Source organism: Mustela lutreola, chromosome 7 (assembly GCF_030435805.1).
Source record: "Mustela lutreola isolate mMusLut2 chromosome 7, mMusLut2.pri, whole genome shotgun sequence".
NCBI lineage: Eukaryota > Metazoa > Chordata > Mammalia > Carnivora > Mustelidae > Mustela > Mustela lutreola.
The window spans coordinates 133886288-133906364 of NC_081296.1; the positions used below are offsets into that span (position 1 = coordinate 133886288).

The following is a 20077-nucleotide window of genomic DNA, read 5'->3' on the forward strand; positions in this document are numbered from 1 at the left end:
AGACTGACTTCCTCACCCAGTCATCAGAGCCTGAGAATTTTCCTAAATCTTGGGTCCCCAGTCCTAATATAGGCTTGTTACAATCTGTACTTGAGATCAGAAAAGGGATGGAGACAAGGCAGGCTGCTGAGATTTTATGGAGCTCAGGGCAAAGTTCTATCTATCTATCTATCTATCTATACATACTTTCAAGTTTTTTATTTTGTGGAGCCCAGGGCAAAGATTGATTGATTGATTCATTGATTGATTTATACTTTTAAGTTTTTATTTAGGCCCTAGTTAGTTAACATGCAGTGTAATATTAGTTTCAGGAGTAGAATTTAGTGATTTTTCACTTCTATATAATACCAGTGCTCATCAGAATATGTGCCAGGGCAAAGTTCTTATGGCTAGTTGGCAAGGACAAAAAAGTCCAAAATCCTTGGCATAAAGTAATTTCCTCTAGCTAATCTTTACAAAGAATATGGATCTTTTTGATCCCTCATCCCAATTTTGCTAGACTGTTGTCTTTTCTCTAAGAGTTTGCATTTACACATCCTTAAGAACAAGTATGGCACAGATTTATAACTTCTCTTTATAGCCATGGTAGAAGCAACACGAAAGATATGTAGATGAAATCCAGTTATCACTGGACTCAGGGAAAGAAACTCTAACAGGAGGCTGTTAGAGAGGGCATGCTCCAGCTGTCCACATCTTCCAAAATTACAACAGATTCTACGATGTCTGGAGTCATAATCACTTGCAAGACTTTTGTGCCTTGTACCTTGCTCTCCTGTGGAAGTTCTGGCTTTCTTAGTTCTTAGAAAGACTCATCCAGTGTTGGGTAAGCCTATTTGCATATTTGCTACAGGAGGAAAAGCCAAAAACCGGTAATTGTCATGGCTTAGTCCCTGAATCCCTATGTAACATTAAATCCTCCTGAGGTCAGTAAAAATTTGGCCTCGAAAAAGACTACAGGACCAGCCACTCCTATGAAGAAAAAGCCATTTGTTCCTCTGCTTCCCATAGAGTTAGCAGAACATATTACGACAGAAACAGAACAAGTCTGCCAGGACCTGGGCAGACAGAACTATCCTTTCACCAACCATAAACAGATCCGCTCTTGAGCTATAGAGAGTCATAATAGAAATATATATTGCCTTTTATCTTCTTTTCAGTGAGTAGAGTGAAGTGTCAGGAGTTATTGCTTTAATATCAGTAGAGAAGAAGCTTTTTCTTTTTTGAGCATGTACGTAGGTATACACGTAACAGCGCATACAACTATATGACTGTTATGCTAACCCGGTTCTTAGTAGCCTTTCTAAAACACATAAAATTGGCCTGATAACATCATCAGTGCATACAGCCTCAAATTGTTCCCGTGGAATCACGTAAGGAGCTGGCAGGGCAACTTCTGCTCAAAGTGAAGGGAAAAGGAAGACAACATTTTTACCTCTACTTAGCTCCCATAAACTTACTGCAGAAGAATGAGAACACATAGGGGTCTTAATTGATTATTGACTTTACGTTTACAATGCCCACTGAAATCAATGGGAGGGTGATGTCAAAGACTCAACTGAGTCCCTGGATAGGGACTTAGTTTTCTTAAAACTAAGAAACAGAAGGGGCAAGTACTGATCTATAGAATCTTCTATAAACACTAACTAGGCTCGGGGTAATTTCCCCACAAGCAATTGGAATGTCTTATTTTATGCCACAGCATTTAAGGCTAATAACTCGATTAACCTCCCATCCCCTACTAACCAGATTTATGAAATGCCAAGGGAGTCAGCAAAGCATTAAGTCTTAGCTTGGGTATAATTACTTTTAAGTGAAAAAACCAAACCATTACCACAAAACTAAGGACTTGCTACATAGCTAAACTCAGACCTTCATAATTTCTAATGCAATATAGGACCTCAGTCAAATATAAAAGAAATGAAATAGACAAAAAATAACAAGTGATTGATCAACAATAATAAAACAAGACTGCATTTTATAAGCATTAGTTGAACCTCTAGATTCAATTGCGCCTTTTTTAATGCTGCCCATTGGCCTCAAAATGGAACAATTCATATTTCAGCAAAGTCACTGAGAGGTTGTGAATAGAGCTGAACTACAATATAGACTCTCCTATGATAACAAATTTTCCTTTTCCCCTTTTCCCTTTTTACTATTGAAAAAAAAAAAAGTAATGAAATGAAAAGGAGGAGTATTTCATACTGAAAGTATTAGCCATTGCTCATTTTGAATAACAGCTTTACTGTTTCAGCCATAAATATGATAGGAATAATAAACCATGAGTGCACGCAAAACTTTTATAACTTCTTGAGTGGTGAATTTGTCTTTCTCTACTCTAAGATCTTATTGCTATGAGCATCAGTAGGCATCCTTCCTACAAACATAGTAATTCAGACTCTTGAGCAACATAGCAACACTGACCTTATAGTAATGTCTCAAAGACAAAAAAGCAGAATCAATTAGGAATTGGTAAAAGGCTTACCTGAATGCTTGCTGTAGAGCGATTTTTGCGGGTTGTGGTAGTAGCCATTGTAGTGGTGGTTTCCATGACAGTGGTAGACATTTCTGGTGGCATGGAGGTTGTCTGTGTTGTTCCCAAGATTGACGGGACTTCTCCCACCAGCCGGACACTTCCATTGATTTTAATATTGGGGTTGTTCTCAGCTGCCATGTTCAGTACTTTCAAACCATCATAATAGAGCCCAGAGAGCTGGCCTTGGAAGAGACGTCCTTTGTCTTTTCCACCGATGGCTATTTGCGCCTGGGTGTTGAAGATGGTTAACTGCCGGCCTAGTGGGTTGGGTGGAGGAAACATTATTATTCCCATATGTTATCTTTCTTTGCCTTACCTGGTCTGAATGGACCAGGCATCAAAACAGGCTTCCTTGAGCAAATGAAGGGGAGAAAACTGGATAACAAAAATTCAATAGACATTAGCAAGTAACATTCCACTATGTTTTATCTCTTCCACTGTCTAGCTTAATATCCTAGATAAGCTGAATAATTGAGTCTCTATTTCATTATTGTGAGGAAAGAGAAATCTTGGTCCAATGATCTGCAGGTACTTTAGTCTTCTTGGATATGCAGTTGTGGATGACAGAAGGAACCCCTAAATCAGGTAATGACCGCAATAAAGCCTAAATACTTACTGTACTGATTTTCAGCCTACAAAGGCACATAATGGCCATTAAATAGAATTTTATATGGCAAACAAATACTTGGTAAGGTAACTCAGAGTATTAAACTTTAAAAATAGGTCTGATAATTAACTTAAATTAAATTAAATTCCAATTAAAAGACTTGGATTCATCACATCTGTGTAGAAATGAAGTTTACCCACCAAATACCTCCTTTCCTAGAAATCTTTGTAATGCATAAATTCTATCTATACTTGTTTAATAAACATCGTGACAGATAATTTCCTACCTCTTTTAGTGTGGGGGAGGGATGAGATGATGGCCATACAACTATATCTCTCCCTAAAACATGGGAAATAAACAAGCACTAATAATCTTTCTGGGGTGGCGGAAAGAAAAAAAAAATGTCATTCCAAATCAGGGAATTTAAAAAAAGGAGATGGGTTTTCATGAAAAAGCAACACATAAAATTCCTTAAAACAATAGGCATGTTAATGTGTTGAAAACTATCAGTAGTTAACTTATTTGGAGTCCCCATTTGGGGAACCATTTGTGTGTCTGTGAATAGAAAACTATCAGAATGAAATCATGACAGAACAGAGTTTAGAATAGTGCAACTCAATTTATCTTCCTCCCAACTACCCCTACTTAAAAAAGCTTCTCTTAAGTGCTAGATCTTTCCCAGAAAAACCCGAACAGCTTTCTAAGGCTAAGACATTCTATGCTATTATTTCTTCAGATTATTTCCTTCTGGTTTTCCATATGGAGATGGGGGAGAAACTTATTAATGGAATTAAATATATCCTTTTTGAATTTTTCTTCACTTAAGTCAGTAATCAAACAATATGCCACGCATTTTTAATTTAATCACTTGAATTATTTTAGCAATAAATGGCTGCCATGTTTTGTTACTCCAGCCTGCTTATTAAAAGGTAGTCTATTTTTAAAAGGTTAAGGTTTTTTGCCCCCACAATCTCCAATATGAATAGAGGCATACAGTGATGTTTGGGCTCTTAACCTCTACCACCATTACAGGTCTTTAAATCTCTACAATGATTAGCTATCCTTGAGTTTCCAGTGTATAATGTGGAATGCCTTCTGAATGTACATTAATAGGTGAAATGGAAGAATCAGAGAAGGGAAATGTATCTGCTCAGAAAGAATTCTTTATACAAGAGTCAGTTCTGCTTATGGGGTAAGTCTTAAGGGCATATTAGTCAAGAATGATGTATGAATAATACGTTTTTGGAAGCTTCAAACACTGTAGTATGGAGAACCGGCCAAAGAGAGTTTTGTTATAATGAAAATGATCTGCACTCTATAAAAATATTTGGAGCATGGAAATGGAATCTGTTGGATTTGATAACAGAATTGTCCAGCTCCTAAGGGAACAATCAAAATAGATCTAATAGATTTCCATTATTTTCTCAACAATTCCTTCACTGCCCTGAACACATGCATCATCGCCAGTCCGTTGGCCTCTCATTTCTCACATAAGATGCAGCAAAATGTTCAATGCACAATAACACTGGATAATGACCTGGAGCTCAACGCTCTTTACTTCTATTTCTTTGACAACGTTTTTTTTTTTTTTTTCCTAGGGGGACTAAGTTTACTGCAAAAGAAATGTCATGATAGAAGGAGAGAATAATACACCCTCAACCTTGCACAGACTTCTGCAGGCCACTTAAATAAAGAAGGAGTTTCCTAGAAGGGTATCACTAGGACTCAGTCCAGCAGCTTATACCTAATAGCCCCAATGTCAAGCTACCCCTTCTGTTCACATAACTGTTGGCCAACCATAATATTTATTCATCTCCTTTTTGGTATATGCTCTAGCACTGATGATCAGTGAATGGGGATAGCTAGTTGTAGGTAAGATATTTTATATTTCTCATATTTCTGAAAGTACTTCACATCTGTAATGGTCTTCATCTTATTTTCCTAGTGATATTATTCTGCCAGTTATTACAAATAAAAAAGTGGATCAGGGAGAATTGAAATGCTAAGTTTGAATTACACTGGCTAGAAATGATGGATCTCCTTCATTCCAGGTGCCACAGTGCACTGCATAAAATGGTCTTTGCTTGTTCAAGACAAACCCAAGCATGGAGAAGGGCAAGACATGTTTCCTGGGCTGCAGGACAAAGCCACTGCTCCACGCCTGATTATTGCTGCATTCCAAGAGAGATCTAATGATTTCTTGAGAACAAGAAACTGGTGGGGTGAAACAGGGAAGGAAGTTGTCTATGCTTCAATTTTCCATGATGCTATAGGAAGTGTCTGGCAATTTGTTTGCTTCTCTGTTTCAAGGTCTATTTGTGGCTAGATCTATTTTTCTTCTATTTCAGGAATCTTTCCTAGCCCTCTGTACCTTGGATTAGGTAGCTTAAGAGTAAAGCTGGCAGCCACTAAAGTAATAGTGGGAAACTCTATTTCTATTTTTTTTTTCTGTTTCTAGTGGGAAACTGAGAAACTTTCTCAGTCTCTGCCAGCTCTTCCTCTGATCAATTTAGCTCTATCAGAGAAGCAGGAGTAAATGAATAACTGAGAACTGGTCATCACTACCCTTTCCCTCTGAAGGGTTATAATAAGGGACAGACTGGAGTAAGTTTTATCATTTGCCCAAGATTTCTCAAAATCAATGTCAGACCTCATTATTGTCATGCATTATGATCAATCTTTTTTTATAATAAGCAACTATGATATCTATATCAATATCCCAATCTAAGAATCGTTCTATCATCCATAATGCTTGATTTGGTTATACTAGGAGAGGGTCTGTAGCAGGCTACTTTCTGTTTCGTTTTGGGTGCCCACCTTCTTGGAAGTCATTACTTTTATTTCATTTGGATATCAGGTTCAGACACTGCTTAAATTAAATCTTTGCACGTCTCCAGTCAGTGTTGCACAAAGACTAATTAATTAAACCTCAGAACACCCTTGGGGAATAGGCAGTATTATTTCTCCTCTCCTCCGATGGGAAATCTGAGATATAAAGAGGTTAAGTGGATTGTCTAAGGTCAGAAAGTATCAGTCAATAGTAGACAGAGCCAGAAAACAGACTCAGAATGCTGTGACCCAGATCTCTTCTCCAATGACAAAAATAACTCCAAGGAGGCATTCCAAGTGCTTCCTGATATGTCTGCCTATTCATCCTTCCATCTTTACCCTTTTTTAACTTGTCTTTACAAGGTCTTTTGGTATCTATTTTCTACTCCTTTTGAGGGGAAGGTTTGCTAGACAGAGGAAGGGGTAAAGCAATAGAATGAATAGATGTTACTCACCAAAGTATTTCTTTTTTTAAGTAACTTAAGTTACAGTAATGCAGAAGAGAGAACCTCCAAGTTTGGAAATAACCATTTTCAATATTATACGCATACATAAATACATACATATCTTGTTAAGAAACTAGCAAGCCACCCTCCATACCCCCCGACCCACCCCTCCCCCTCGATTTGTTGTCTACTTGAAAGCGTCCTTCTATATGGAAGCCAACTGATAACAGTACTATCAGAAGGAAAACTAAAAGCCTACTCATAACTTTATAATGGTTGATACAAATGAAAACGCCTGGCATGCTCTTAAACTTAGACTTCAAAAAGGCGATGGAGTAAAAGAAAATATTATTAACATAAAATTGAAAGAAAAAAAATTCTCTCAGACACATGAGAGTCAGACATGCATCTAGTTTTCTTCTCCTTTTTAAAAAGTGAGGCAATCATAGTCTTTAGTGTTAAAGGGACTTTATGAGCTGGTGATTACTGAACAAAATTATTTGCTTTTTAGAGTTATTCTTAATTTATTTTTAATTAGACCACATACGTTAAAAACAGGGCAAACAGTTAAGACTCAGTGAGGATTTTCCGTGTTTAAGGGTCTAAATGTTGTCACCCAACTTAAAACTGTAATTAAGTTTGCTTAAGTTGCATATTAATATATTCAATTAGTTTTTATGTATAACTCAGTCAAATCTCTACGAATTTTAGGAACTCGCTGAATGTCTTGAGACAAGAGTAGCTTGTACTGGCTCAGGAAAGAAGGGAATAAAGAGCTTCCAGAAACAGAGAATTTTCTCCATTGAAAGACCCTAGCGAACTGAAGCCACACAGAAAATTCTAACATCGGGTATAACCGCTGCCCTCTTTTATTAACAAAGTGGTTGTTTTCTTCAGCAAATCAGAACTGCTGTTTTGCCTTTCATGAGCCTTTCTTTTCCAACTCATTGTCTTAGCCACTTGCACTTTTGTTGCATAAATATCAAACACATAAGGGTATTACACAACCAAATGTAAAATAGCTTTGCTTTTTTTTTTTTTTTTTTTTAGTTTCAGCCAGCAACTAGGACACAATTAACCTCTTATGAAACACTTTTGCCTCTGAAGTTTGAATCTAAAGGCAAAATTCATCTTTCTCATTCTTTCTTCATTTTAAAGCAAATGTTGGAAAACACTGCTCCCCTTATAACATTTGTCTTAAGCAGTTTAAGTTACAAGAGTTGATCTGATGATTCTTTTTGTTATCCACGCTAGAGAGGTAAAGCCAAAACAGCCTCAAGATGGAAGTTTAAAGAGTCCTTTTGAAATTTCTTTAGAAAGCTTTGGTATAAGAGGTAATTTAAAACAAATTAACAAATAATGTCATGCAGTGGTTAAATTGCCATAATACATTTCTTTTTTAGAGGTTCCTAGAATTTCTTGTTTGTGGTTGTCATGCTGATAGCAAGCTAGATGTTAGTCCCTTTAACTGTATTTTAATGGCAATGTATTATAGCATGATTTATCAACATATGGCAGGTGGAAGCTGACACAAATTATAATGAAAATTAAAACAGTCATTTATGCAGCAGGCGATTATCATTTAAGGAACATTTATTTGCAGGCTTTAAAAATGAGGGTTTAGAATCAAATGATTTTAAAATGAAAGTTTTAACGACGGTTACCTTTTTCCTGCAGCCACTCCTCTACGGGCCGGTTATATTTGAAGGGGATTTTCTGTTTTACCATTTGGAAGCGTTCATTATCAGTGTTGCCTTTAAAGTTTAAAAAACAGCTTAAAAAACAATCTGAAAAGTCAATATGTCATTAAAAAACATCCTAGGTTTTTGGTTTATGAAGTTTTTAGAGATAGATGTCAATTTATCTTTAGTAGAGGTGGAGTTGAAGTCACTCTGCCCTTGGTTGACAGGCTTGAGGTCAGGTGAGTCCTAGCTATGCTGTGTTCCACCACGTTTTGGAAATGTGGCATGGGATGGGAAACAGTAAGAGCTTTTTGGCCATTTATAAAAACGGGTTTACCTTCACTCTTCTCCCACCACGTCTGACTCCAACCACACCTTCACTGGGTCAATGGAGGCACAAGGATTTTCTTGGTCTGCGAGTCATTTACCTGCCAGACCAGCTTCATCTATGATAGGGGCCCCCGGGGGTGGTCTTAGTCCCACATGATCTTCTTTCATGGTGATGTACCATATCAGAAGCATGGGGTTATCTACTTCATTATTCTTCTCTCAAGTGTTTTCAACTGCTCTACCTTCTGGTGGAGGGAAAAAGACAATTTAAGCTTTGAATGGCCAAGGGAGACTTCTTACTCCATAAAGGAGACTCTGGCATCCTACCAGCTATGTTAAATAGATGGGGTTTTTTGGATGGTTCTTTACATTTCTATTCCTCTGCCCAGACTTCTTCTACACTTAAAAAAAAAAAAAACCCAAAGTAAATATTTGTAAATCAAAGAGGCTATAAATATAGAGATAGAATAGTAGAAAACTTTTAAGCCCCTACTTTTTATTACTATTAATAGATGCAAGCTTTATATGTTTATCTAGTCTCTCTCTCTTACCTTTTTATGAGAAGTCCTTTCTGAACAAGTATCTATTCATAAAGCCTGTTTGGGATAACGTCCTCCAAGCATGAAATACCTAATTAGTTTCAAGCCTCAAACATAATGCTTTTAACTGCTACTATGCCCCCTTATTCCTTTTGTAACTGTTGTTACCACCCCTGGATGGTTTGTCTAATTAGGATAGATTTGGAGGTGTTATTGTGGAGATATTCCCCTAATGAATATGCTTCAAATCACAAAATAATGAAGCTATGCTTTGGGAACTGTTCTCTCTCATCAACCAACCTCACAGCAATCAAGCAAAAACTAGCAAATTCTAATTCATGACTTTTCACTCATAGCCATATATTGGAACTTAGGGAATCCCATTTCAAATTGCCAACATTAAAAATGAAACCATGTTGCTACAAAAGTTGGGTATTCATCCTTTCTGATGGAGGCGTAATCCTCATTTGTGGAGCATAAGAAATAACATGGAGGACATGGGGAGATGGAGAGGAGAAGGGAGTTGGGGGAAATTGGAAGGGGAGGTGAACCATGAGAGACTATGGACTCTGAAAAACAACCTGAGGGTTTTGAAGGGGCGGGGGGTGGGAGGTTGAAGGAGCCAGGTGGTGGGTATTAAGGAGGGCACGTATTGCATGGAGCACTGGGTGTGGTGCAAAAACAATGAATACTGTTATGCTGAAAAGATATAATAAACAATAAAATTAAAAAAAAAAAAGAAACTAAAATCTCAAAACAGTATCTTGGAAATCATTTACAAAGAAGTCTTAAAGCCAGAAAGAATGTGAAGAGCCACATGAGTCAAAGGTGACCATGACATTTCCATCTTAGGGCCACCTTCCTACAGGAGTTATTCTTGACAAAGAAGATTCCACATGTGGCTAAACTGGTACCTGCTTTCCATGAGGTGCAACATGGGAAATGGGTGGCCATGCTGGGAGATGTTTCCAAGATTCCATTCATTTCTGCTATGAACAAATGATTTTAAGAATCTGACTCATTCTTATTCTGAAGGAATAAAAAAAAAAAAAAACACCTAAAAATAAAAACAGCAACAACAAAAACAAAGCTCATGAAAGAGACAACGATGGATCTGTTTCCAGCCTAATCATGGGATCTTATGTGGCTGAGATAAAATATATTAACATATCGAAGGATAAACGACAATAAATGGAGTATATTACTTCTCATAGGAAAAAAAGGGGAGGAGAAGGTATAGGTAAGGAGAAAAAAACAAAGGCAATCTCTTGGTGTTTCAAGAAGCTCATGGTGAAAGAAGTTAATTTTATCTGTTAATATATTTGCCAATTAGAGATTATTATAATGATCCTCCTGGGTAGATCTGGGGATTCAGAACTTGATTAATCCAAAATAAAGTTGGGTAAATTCTCACATGTCTTCACAGAAAAGGAGCATGCACTTTTCTGAAAAGAACCTATATCCTGTACTCTTAATCCTACCCAAAAGAAGACAGATAACACAAGGGATATCATCTATCTTCATAAGCTTTGACCCCTCTGAATTTTTAGTTACAACAAAGTATTATGCTGAAAAATGGCAAATGGGTTGTGCCAGATTCACCTTAAATATATTCTATTACTTTGGGTTTTCTGTAACTGTTGTCGGCTGCAATATTAAACATAGTGATAACCTTCACTTCACTCACTGCGGAATGGATTAGTGAAGTCAGTAGCAGACATAAAACTAAATATGCTTAGAAACGTGCAGGCAAAATCAGAAGTATCCAAAATGCTCAACTCTCGGAGTTCTAGGTACACTAAATTGACTAAATAAGAAGATGCAATGATTTACTTCCTTGGGATACTTAGGGGCTCTCTGTCCTCCTAAACATCCCCTCCCCATACACTCTCTTCCAAACCTAATGCTCCACAGAAAATCATTTTGAGGCATGGTACAGGCTAGAAAAAGAGGTAAGCAGTAAGTGATATGTTGGAAGGACAGCATAGCCATAGTTCCACCTTAGACCCATTGGAAAGGGAAAGAGAGAGAGAGTCATTCTTCTCCATCTCAGCTTTAGAGACATTTAGAAAAAAATTTTAAGTCTTCCACACCAGATTGATAGTGTCTGGCACTAAAGATAGTGATCTTGCATACTGTTAAAAGTTGTGAAAGATGGAAGGTCCTTTGGAAAACCACATTGGTTTAAATCGCCACATTAACATTGTTCTTAGTCTCTTTTCATGTTCTTGTTGGTTTTTATTTTAATTTATCTCAAACATTAGTAAGACCTGTTTTAGAAACATGTGCATGAGAATGAGTTCATTTGCCCCAAGCCCCATTTTGTTAGACTGACTGACGAGTAAACAGCCTTCTAAACATAAGAATTCATACACAGGGACTACCCTGAAATCTGAGCAAACCTTGTCAAATTCATATACATTCGTATTAAATCCTTAATGACATCCAGTTGTACATTTCATATAGCAACCAGTATGAGAACTTGAACAAAGAGTGAAATCAATTCTTCAACAGAAAGTGATGACATCCTCAAGAGAGAATGGCCTTATGGATAGTAATATCATAATGTCACTAGAAAGAGGCATATGTACGTGACTAATGAGACCAAAATGTAATGACTGCGCTTCTCAAACATACTGAGAAATCTATAAATTGCACCATGAGATCTTCAAATAGATGTTTCCTAAATAACTTATATGGATCCGACACTCACCTATATAGACTGAATTTTGGGGAAAAACAAACAAACAAACAAAAAAAAACCAAAAAAATGAACTAGTTATCTTATTCTATTTAAAAGTGTGTGTGTGTGTGTGTGCGCGCGCGCGTGTGCGCATTTTTTTAAATCAGAAATTGAGTTTTTTCATGCCACCAGCCTCCCATATTCATTTGTATTTGTATCAGTGTTTCTATTACCAAGTATTTCGACTCTCGGAGACACTTGTAACTTGCACTGTTAAATTATAATATTGTGAAGAGTAGAATACTCTGAGGTGAAATTATTAAGGCCCAACTGGTTCACACAGAGCTCCGACCTCTATTCAGAAATACCTCATGTTTTCTACATTTGAGCAAATCCACTTAGAATTAAAAAAAAAGGAAAACAGAGTAAGGGAAACAAAGAAAGCAAGTTGACTCTCCAACAGTCTCCCAATTCATCAGTCTCTCTTTGGGGTCCCAAAGGAGTAAAGTTGCAATTCATCCAAAGGAATTAATATATTTTTTTGGAATTAATATTTTTTAAATTGAAAAATGGACTGATATAAAGAACTTCTGTATAGCACAGAAAATGACTTTTATGAGACCTTCATTATCATTATCTATTGGCCCAAGCACAGATCCTATTCCTTAGCTACCATACTTATTTTCCTTAAGCCATAATCAATACAGCACAGGAGTTAAGACCATGGGCTTTGGAGACAAATTTGGCTTTGAGTTCTAACATTAGCATTTAGCAGTTGTGTGATCTTATGCAAGCGACCTGGCCTCAGTTTCCCCATTTCCCAATCCACTGTAGGACCTGTATAGGAAAATAGGAGGTAGAATATATACAAAACCTGGGATATGAAAAACATTCATGTTTTAAAAACTATTATTAACGTGGGTCAGTTCTTTCCTAATGATCTAAGGGAAGCACACAGATTCCAGGGTGTACTCCTATGACCCCAGAACTTTATCAGGCCTCCATTCAAAACATGACCATATTCCATCTGGTCCCACAAAGATTATCTTCTAAAGATCAACGAGCCATAGAAAATGAAACATCTTAAATATCCCCTAAATCTCCTAGCTGTTGCTTTTTATATTTCTGAGTCTTCTAAAATATACTTAGCTAACCCCATTTCCAAAACAAAGTGGGTTTCTAAAACCACTGAAAGTAAAAGAGCAATTCAGGCATTGACAGATGCGATTTCTTGGTCCCGCCACAGATAATGATGATGTACTGCTGCTAAGTTGAGGAAGAGTGTCTTAAAGGTTCTGGCAATTTGCACCAGGCTGGCAGAAAATGCTTTTTTACAGGTAGCCTATAAATACCATCTGAAATGTTGTCAAGCACATGGACATGCTAATAGGAATACTGTAACAACATTCATCTGAGCAAAATTAATGCCAGAGGTATATTTTACATTTTGTTTTGAGTCCTAGAATAAAAGAAAAAAACCCAACATTTTCTTTATTGCTTTGTTGACACTAAAAAATGAGACCACGGATCTAATGAACAGTCAAAGAATGAATACTATGTATTAGAGCCAGAGGCAAGAGAAAATCGATGTGAGCACACTCAAGCAGGAGGGCATTTCAGAGGTTCTTACAATGTCTCTCTCCCCACAGAACACTTTGTAAGTTTCAAAGCAAATATAAGACACTAAAGAAAAGGAACTAGTGAAACTCTCTAAGCTCAGCTCCGGTCTTGTTCCTGATGTTGACCCAGATGAACTCTCCCAGAGTTAAAAAGGAGGCTGTCGTGCTACCCAAAGGGCATCTAGAATGCTTGTCCACTTGGAAGTGATGGATGGACCTCCACAAAAAAAGCAAGTATCTGTTATTTATAAAGTGCCTTTCAACCAAAGAGTTCAAAATGCAATTAAAAGCATCATCTCATCAATCCTCAAATATACCTTTGAGGTTGAAGGAAAAAGAACTATCTCTATGTTATGAGTCTTGATCCTTTCATGTGCCAAGGTAAAGAAATTAATCTCTTAGAGGAGGAAACTGATCAGCTGGGGGAAGTGAATTCATAGACCCAGAGCACAAGGGCATTATTAAGTAAGCAGGCTTCTTCAGACTTACTTAGGTGGTTCTGTGAGCCAAGAGAACCACCTTTCCCAAGTGATTAGATATCTGCTCCTAGACAGTAGTGTGGGTCGCCCAGGCATACCCTGACTTGCCCAGTGTGTTGGCCCACACTGTCTTATATGCTTACATATGTTCAGAAATGGAAAACATATGTGGAATGGCATATCACTTCCTTCTTATATCAAAGTCATCGTATTGATCCACCGTTTCTAGGCTATGGGGATTAAGCGGTTGAAGCAAAGATGACTCAGACATGAGTGGAAAGAGCATTGGTGGGGCGCCTGGGTGGCTCAGTGGGTTAAGCCTCTGCCTTCGGCTCAGGTCATGATCTCAGGGTCCTGGGATCGAGCCCCACATCGGGCTCTCTGCTCAGCAGGGAGCCTGCTTCTCCCTTCTTTCTCTCTGCCTGCCTCTCTGCTTACTTGTGATCTCTCGCTCTCTCTGTCAAATAAATAAATAAATAAATAAATAAAATCTTAAAAAAAAAAAAAAGAAATAAAAGAGCATTGGCTGTGGAGTCGGACTCTAGATGAAATCCTATCTTAGACATTTACCATTTCTGTGAACTTGAACAACTGACTAAATCTAGAAGAGTCTCAGAGTTTCTTCACTAGTCTAAAAAAAAAAAAATGAAGATAATAATATCATTGTTACAAAGTTTTATACAAGTTAAATGCAATAATCCAGGCAAGGACTTAGTTTATGAGTAGTTAGAAGATGATGCCATGGGGAAGGTTTGTGATTTACTTTAATTCTCAAGATCTTTCCCTAACACATGTTGGAAAAAGGAGAACCATGTTATAAGATATACCCTTGGTGTTTTATATCCAGACATCCAAGGGACCATGTCTCTAATCCTTGACCTTTGTTCCTGGGTGAGGTGACTTTTTGTGCAGATATGCTAGCATTGAGGTTCTCTTTCATGTCCCAGATCTAACTGAAAGTCCCATTTCTGTTGAAATGCAATTATACTCAGGACCATTTGCCCTAAGGCAACAATTAGGACATATATCATGATTCCCCATCCTTCTCCTGCACCTTGAGGCCATTCTCAACCCTCTTCTTAAAGCTCATTGCTCCTGGAATTTCTCTTCATTGCTCCTCATCCATCAAGGATACTTTCAATCCCAGCAATATTAATAAAACAGGGTCCAAGAAGCTGCAATACCTTTGTTTGTTTCCATAATTTAAGGGGATATTTTCAAGCAATTTCTAACAGAATATGCTTCAGTATGATAGGTCTACGTAGCATCTATTCTCTATTTAAGAGCCACTTTCAAAAATGACATGCTATAAATTAAAATATAAATTGACTATAAAATTCGATTTGCTTCCATAATTATTTCAAAATGTGCACTAAAGCTAGACTAGTCCATTTCAATAGCTGAATTTTGTCTAGTGCTTCTCTGCTTTTCTGGTAAGCATGTTTAAAATATCTATGTCTCAGTGTGTCTTTAAGCTTTAATTTCTCCATATATAAAATGAGGATTATAATAATAACTACAACATAGGGTGGTCTTGAGAACTAAACGTATATAAAGTGCTTAGTACAGTATGTAGCACGACTGAAGTGCTCAATAGATCACTTATTACTATTGTTGCTATTGTGGTAACAGTGTCTGATTCAAAAGGGTTAAACCCAAGTGAAGGTAAACTTACAAGAATTACTTCACTACACAATTTTTAGTGTCCAAACTTTTTTCAAATTTCCGTTCAACATAAAGCCTTAATGTCCGGTCTTCAACCATTTGACATATGATCCCTTCCAGACTCCCCCAGGTGCCTTTCTTCTTATCACTTATTTCCTCCTTGTTGCAAAAGCCACAGTGTTATTTTAGGGTCACCCTTCCCTGTGATCCACGCATTCCGGTATGTCCAACCTCTGTGTCAGCCTGTGTCTCTTTAATGTTGTTGGTTTCTTTCATTTCTTTCTAGCAATGTTCCTGTCTCCACTCCTTATCCCCTTTTATTCCTCTCATGCAGAGGAAATAAAACTCTGTTTTTAAGGGCAGAATGTTAGAATATTTGGTACAAAGAGATCATGTATGTGTGATGTTTCTATACAGCTCAGGTTATAGGTAGGAAGTTTAGAGGGATAATTTCAATGGGGAACAAAGAAAAACATTTTCATTCTCATGAATGGGAAAGTCACACCAAAAATCAGTATGTCTGATGTCATAATAGTCTGATGTTGTAGTAATCCTTCTGTTTTGATCTTATGGACTCCTGGTATTTATAAGTTATAGGTCTTCTAGACCAACCTTAAACCTTGTGCCTACAAATGATTAAATTATTCCCAAAGATCTAAAAGACCAAAATCAGTGTATCATGTACCACCCACACTTGACCTGGTTAATATATGAGTTTGCAACAGTTGTCTAAACAACCACATCATGTTACTGTCGCATATTAGGCTTATTTCCAACAAAACCCCAACAGCTTCTAACTGAATTCCTTACCCAAAGTTTGGGTCATCTTGCATTCATGCAACACACTTGGTGAACTTCAAAGCAGAACTTTAATTAAACACTATTAAATGTATTCTTTTTTTGTTTCATAACAGTATTCCAACCTGATAAGAAAATGCTTAACTCTAGGTCTTTTGTCTTTTGAGGAGACACATTTCTTAGCTTTATGTCATCTGCAAATTTGATAAGCATATCTTTGTGCCTTTATTCAAGACCCTGAAAAATGTACAGAATAGGATTATGTGGAGGCTTTATAATGTCTATAAATTCTTTGAAATTCCTTTCTGTAAGAGATGGAGTTTGATTCTCCAACCTTATGTGTGGGCTGAACTTAGTGACTCAATTCTAAACAAGAGGGTACCTTGGAAGTGACAGTGTATGGCTTGAGAGACTAGATGAAAAAAAGCTCTGTGATTTCTCTCTAACTTTCTCTCCCTCTCTCCTTCCTTTTTCCTCTCCCTCTCAATATCCACTCCAGAGAAGCTAGTGTTATATCTTAAGGACACTTAAGTCCTTCAAAAATTACATGTCAAGGACCTGAGGCCACCAGACCCTCCAGGCTTAGGTAAGTCTTGAGATGCCTGCAGTCCAGCTGCTATCTTGATGTCAACTCATCTGATACCTTGAGCCAGATCCACTCAACTAAGCTGCTACCAAATCTTGACCTATAGAAACTGTGACACAGTAAGTATTTGTTGTTTTAAGCAACTAAATTTGGAAGGTAATTTGTTACACAGTAAAAGATACAGGAAAGCTAGAAAGCTTCATCTGAGTGTTTCAGCTCAAGGAGAGGCAGATCTCCTTAAGATGCTGCCATAGTCTCTTTATACTAGTTCAGGGAAATGAAGATACACTGTGTCTAAAACATGCATCTCATCTGCCAATTTGTTAATGTCATCTGAAGAGAATTAGCCTAGTTCCATAAGACTTGTTTGGATGAGCCCATATTAGTCCTTAGCCATTATCAGATTCTTTGTTAAATATGGTTAAATACATCACAATTTTTCTGTTAAAAAACACTTGAGAATTTTTATGTTATCAGTCTCAAGTTTAAGAGATAAATCCTTTCATACAACAAAATGTTTGGGACAATTTTCCCAAAAAACATAACCACGAAGGTCCTGTTTAAGCAAAATTTTTGTGTTTTTTTGTTTGTTTGTTTTTTTATGTTTTATAATTAAAAAGCAGTTTTTGGGTTTCTGGGAGTAGAGTTCTTTGGAACTCACAGTTTGTATTTTGAGAGAAGAAGTCTACAATTTTAAGGTTGAACAGACTTCAAAGATTATCTAAGAAATGTATTTTCCCTCTTTTAATAGTTCTCGAACTTCCCACTTACAGCATCTTTAGAAATAGGACTCCAAGCTGAGGCAAGCATCAGAGAGTGGAGATTTTAAAGATAACCCTCCCCCAGCAAAGGTATTAATTAAGGAATTGTCTCTGCTCCTATTTGTTTGATTACATGGCATTTCCAAGGCTTTTCAAAAAATGAACCAGTTGGCAGCCACGCATCATTTGGTGCAAGATTCAAAGGTCAGAGATGCACTACTGCAATGTGGTACAAGAATCAAAATTTTCCCAGTGAAGAGATGACCTCAGGGAATGCAGCAGTTGTAGTATATCTCGAATTCATACAATGCCTCGTTAACTCTCCTTGGCAAATTAATTCAAATTGATTTGTTTGTGAGAATTACAGCATGGCCTCAAATCTGGCTACAAACAAAGGATAATGATAAACGATGTATGGAGCTCAAAGAATATGTCTAGAGAAAAGTAGAGATCAGCAAGGGGCTGTTTTTTATAGCAGAACTGTCTTTGTTAAAAAGAAAAAAAAAAGGAAGAAGACAAGGAAAAAAATGAAACAAAAACCACAATTTATATAAATACAACTTGTTTCATAAATAACACCGATATTTCACAAATGCTCAAAACAAAGGCAGATAAAGTACTTGATAGTGTCCAAAGGGAATATAAAAACAAGATAATTTTTTTTTTTTTAAAACGGACATTTCATTTTTAAAGAAGCAATTAACTCAATTTAAGCAAAGTGATAAGACATGCTGAGGGGGAAAAAAAGAAGGCGGCGGCCATGTGATATGGAAGTTAGAGCCAAGATTAATTCCAAAATATCGAATCTTAAAGAAAAAAGAGGGGAGGGTAATTTCTCAGTGAAAGCCATTAGTTTACAACTTCAATTGAGTCTGAAATTTAGGGTTGAGAGGGAGGAAGTCTAAGAGGGAAATTATGGCTGCCACAACCTTTCCCAAGCTTGCTGCCCAAGCTCACTGCAAAACAGGTCCAATCCCATCTTGACAACCACACCCCTTTGCAATGAGACTCTTGTCACACCTCCCGTCAGCAGCTGAGTCTCCTTTTCTACACCTTCTACTTTTCTACCCCTTGATTCTAGGTTGGCTCTGAGACTTGCTTTGTTTGGCACAGAGCATATTAGCAAATGGGATGTAAGCAGAGGTCTGAACAGCCCTTGCATGGTGAGTGCTTGCCTCCTCCTGCTGCTGAAGCCTGAGACCATCATTATCAAGAAAGCCAAAACCAGTCTCGGCTCCTGGAAGATGAGAAGTCCCAAGAACAGAGACCCCAGCCTTCCAAGCCACTTAGCCAGCTCAGCTGAGGGCCCAAACCTGTAAGTGAGGCCATCAAGACATTCCAGGTCCATCCAAGCTGGCCTGGAACAGATAAAACATCTTTATGACCCACAAAAACACAAGCCAATAAACAACAAAGGTTTGGAGGGATTTTGTTCTGCAGCATATCTTCAATGATACAGCCAGGGAGTTGAGAAATCCAGGAAGGACTGAGAAGCAGACACTGGGTAAATGAAGCAGCCTCCTGTGTGAGGGTTTCCGCTGAGAACCAACCAGAAGTGGGGAGATGCTCCGCTGCTACCTGTGGAGTCAGAGGAGCTTGAGGTAGTGAAAACCTGAGGGGTCCTGGAATGGAGACAGGGAGGCACGGATCCCTGCTACCTTTTCTTAGTCCTCTTCTTTGTTCTTAAGGGAGAATGATCAAATCCAAGGAAAGGGATGCAATACTGCGGCTCCTCAGAGGAAGGGGACAGGTCAGGGCCGAAGGAACTGGGACAGGGCAGGAGAACCAGAGAGGGACTGCTACTTCTCTGGTCTCCATTTCTGGACTTGGACGAGGTTAAGGGTGGGAGAGTGGTAGGGTTGACTCCAGAGGTAATAAGGAATAGAACCAATAAGGGGCCCCTCAGCTACTTGTGTCACCTTCTGCCATCTTTATTCAAAGAGGAGTGGGCAGAAGCTGGTAAGAAAAGCAGGTTTAATGGGAAGATGTTCTGGGACTCTAACCCCTACCCATCAGTGGATTTTTTTTACTTCTTAAAGGATTCCATGGGGAATCTGGAAGGACTGCCTTTTTTTTTTTTTTTTTTTTTTTTTTCCTGAGCTAATATTGCCTTTACTCCCATCCCTTACTCCAACCTTCTAACCAAACCAAACCTCTGATGTTCCTGTAGGATATGAATAATCACTGATTATGAACTGATAGCCTTACTTGGGCTTAGAATAGAAAGGTATGTTCCACCACACTCCTTGCTAACACAAAACAATAAAAACAAAGCAAAACACTGAACTGAAGACCAAAACCAGATAAAAAACATTCCCACCTTGCGACTTTGTCTTTTAAAAAGCACGCACTGCCTCTTCAACTCTTTTTAAAGCTTATGGGTCAGCTTTAAAAAAAATACCCTTATAAACTCACTGAGGGGAGTTTAAAAGTCATTTTCTGGGACTTAATAGTTGGTATCAGAACTGTATTACCTTAGGTGAATGGCAGTTGGACAGTAGAGAAAAAAATCAAAAATGA

General features: G+C 37.7%; 1 protein-coding gene across 41 annotated transcripts in view; it reads right to left on the reverse strand.

The window, feature by feature from the left end:
• The window catches only part of NRXN3 (neurexin 3), a 1566681-nt gene that overhangs the window by 146846 nt on the left and 1399758 nt on the right, over positions 1–20077 (reverse strand). For 27 of the 41 annotated variants that reach the window (XR_009355806.1, XR_009355805.1, XR_009355804.1 and 24 more), the window contains 2 exons: positions 8080–8169; positions 2483–2790 (listed from right to left, as the gene is read on the reverse strand). Coding sequence is in view for 37 of the 41 variants with exons in the window: in XM_059182675.1 (XP_059038658.1) it covers positions 2483–2790; positions 8080–8169 (398 nt within the window). In the remaining 4 variants the exon portion in view is untranslated. The remainder of the gene's footprint in view (positions 1–2482; positions 2791–8079; positions 8170–20077) is intronic. The other 14 variants (XM_059182678.1, XM_059182656.1, XM_059182677.1 and 11 more) reach the window with 1 other exon arrangement.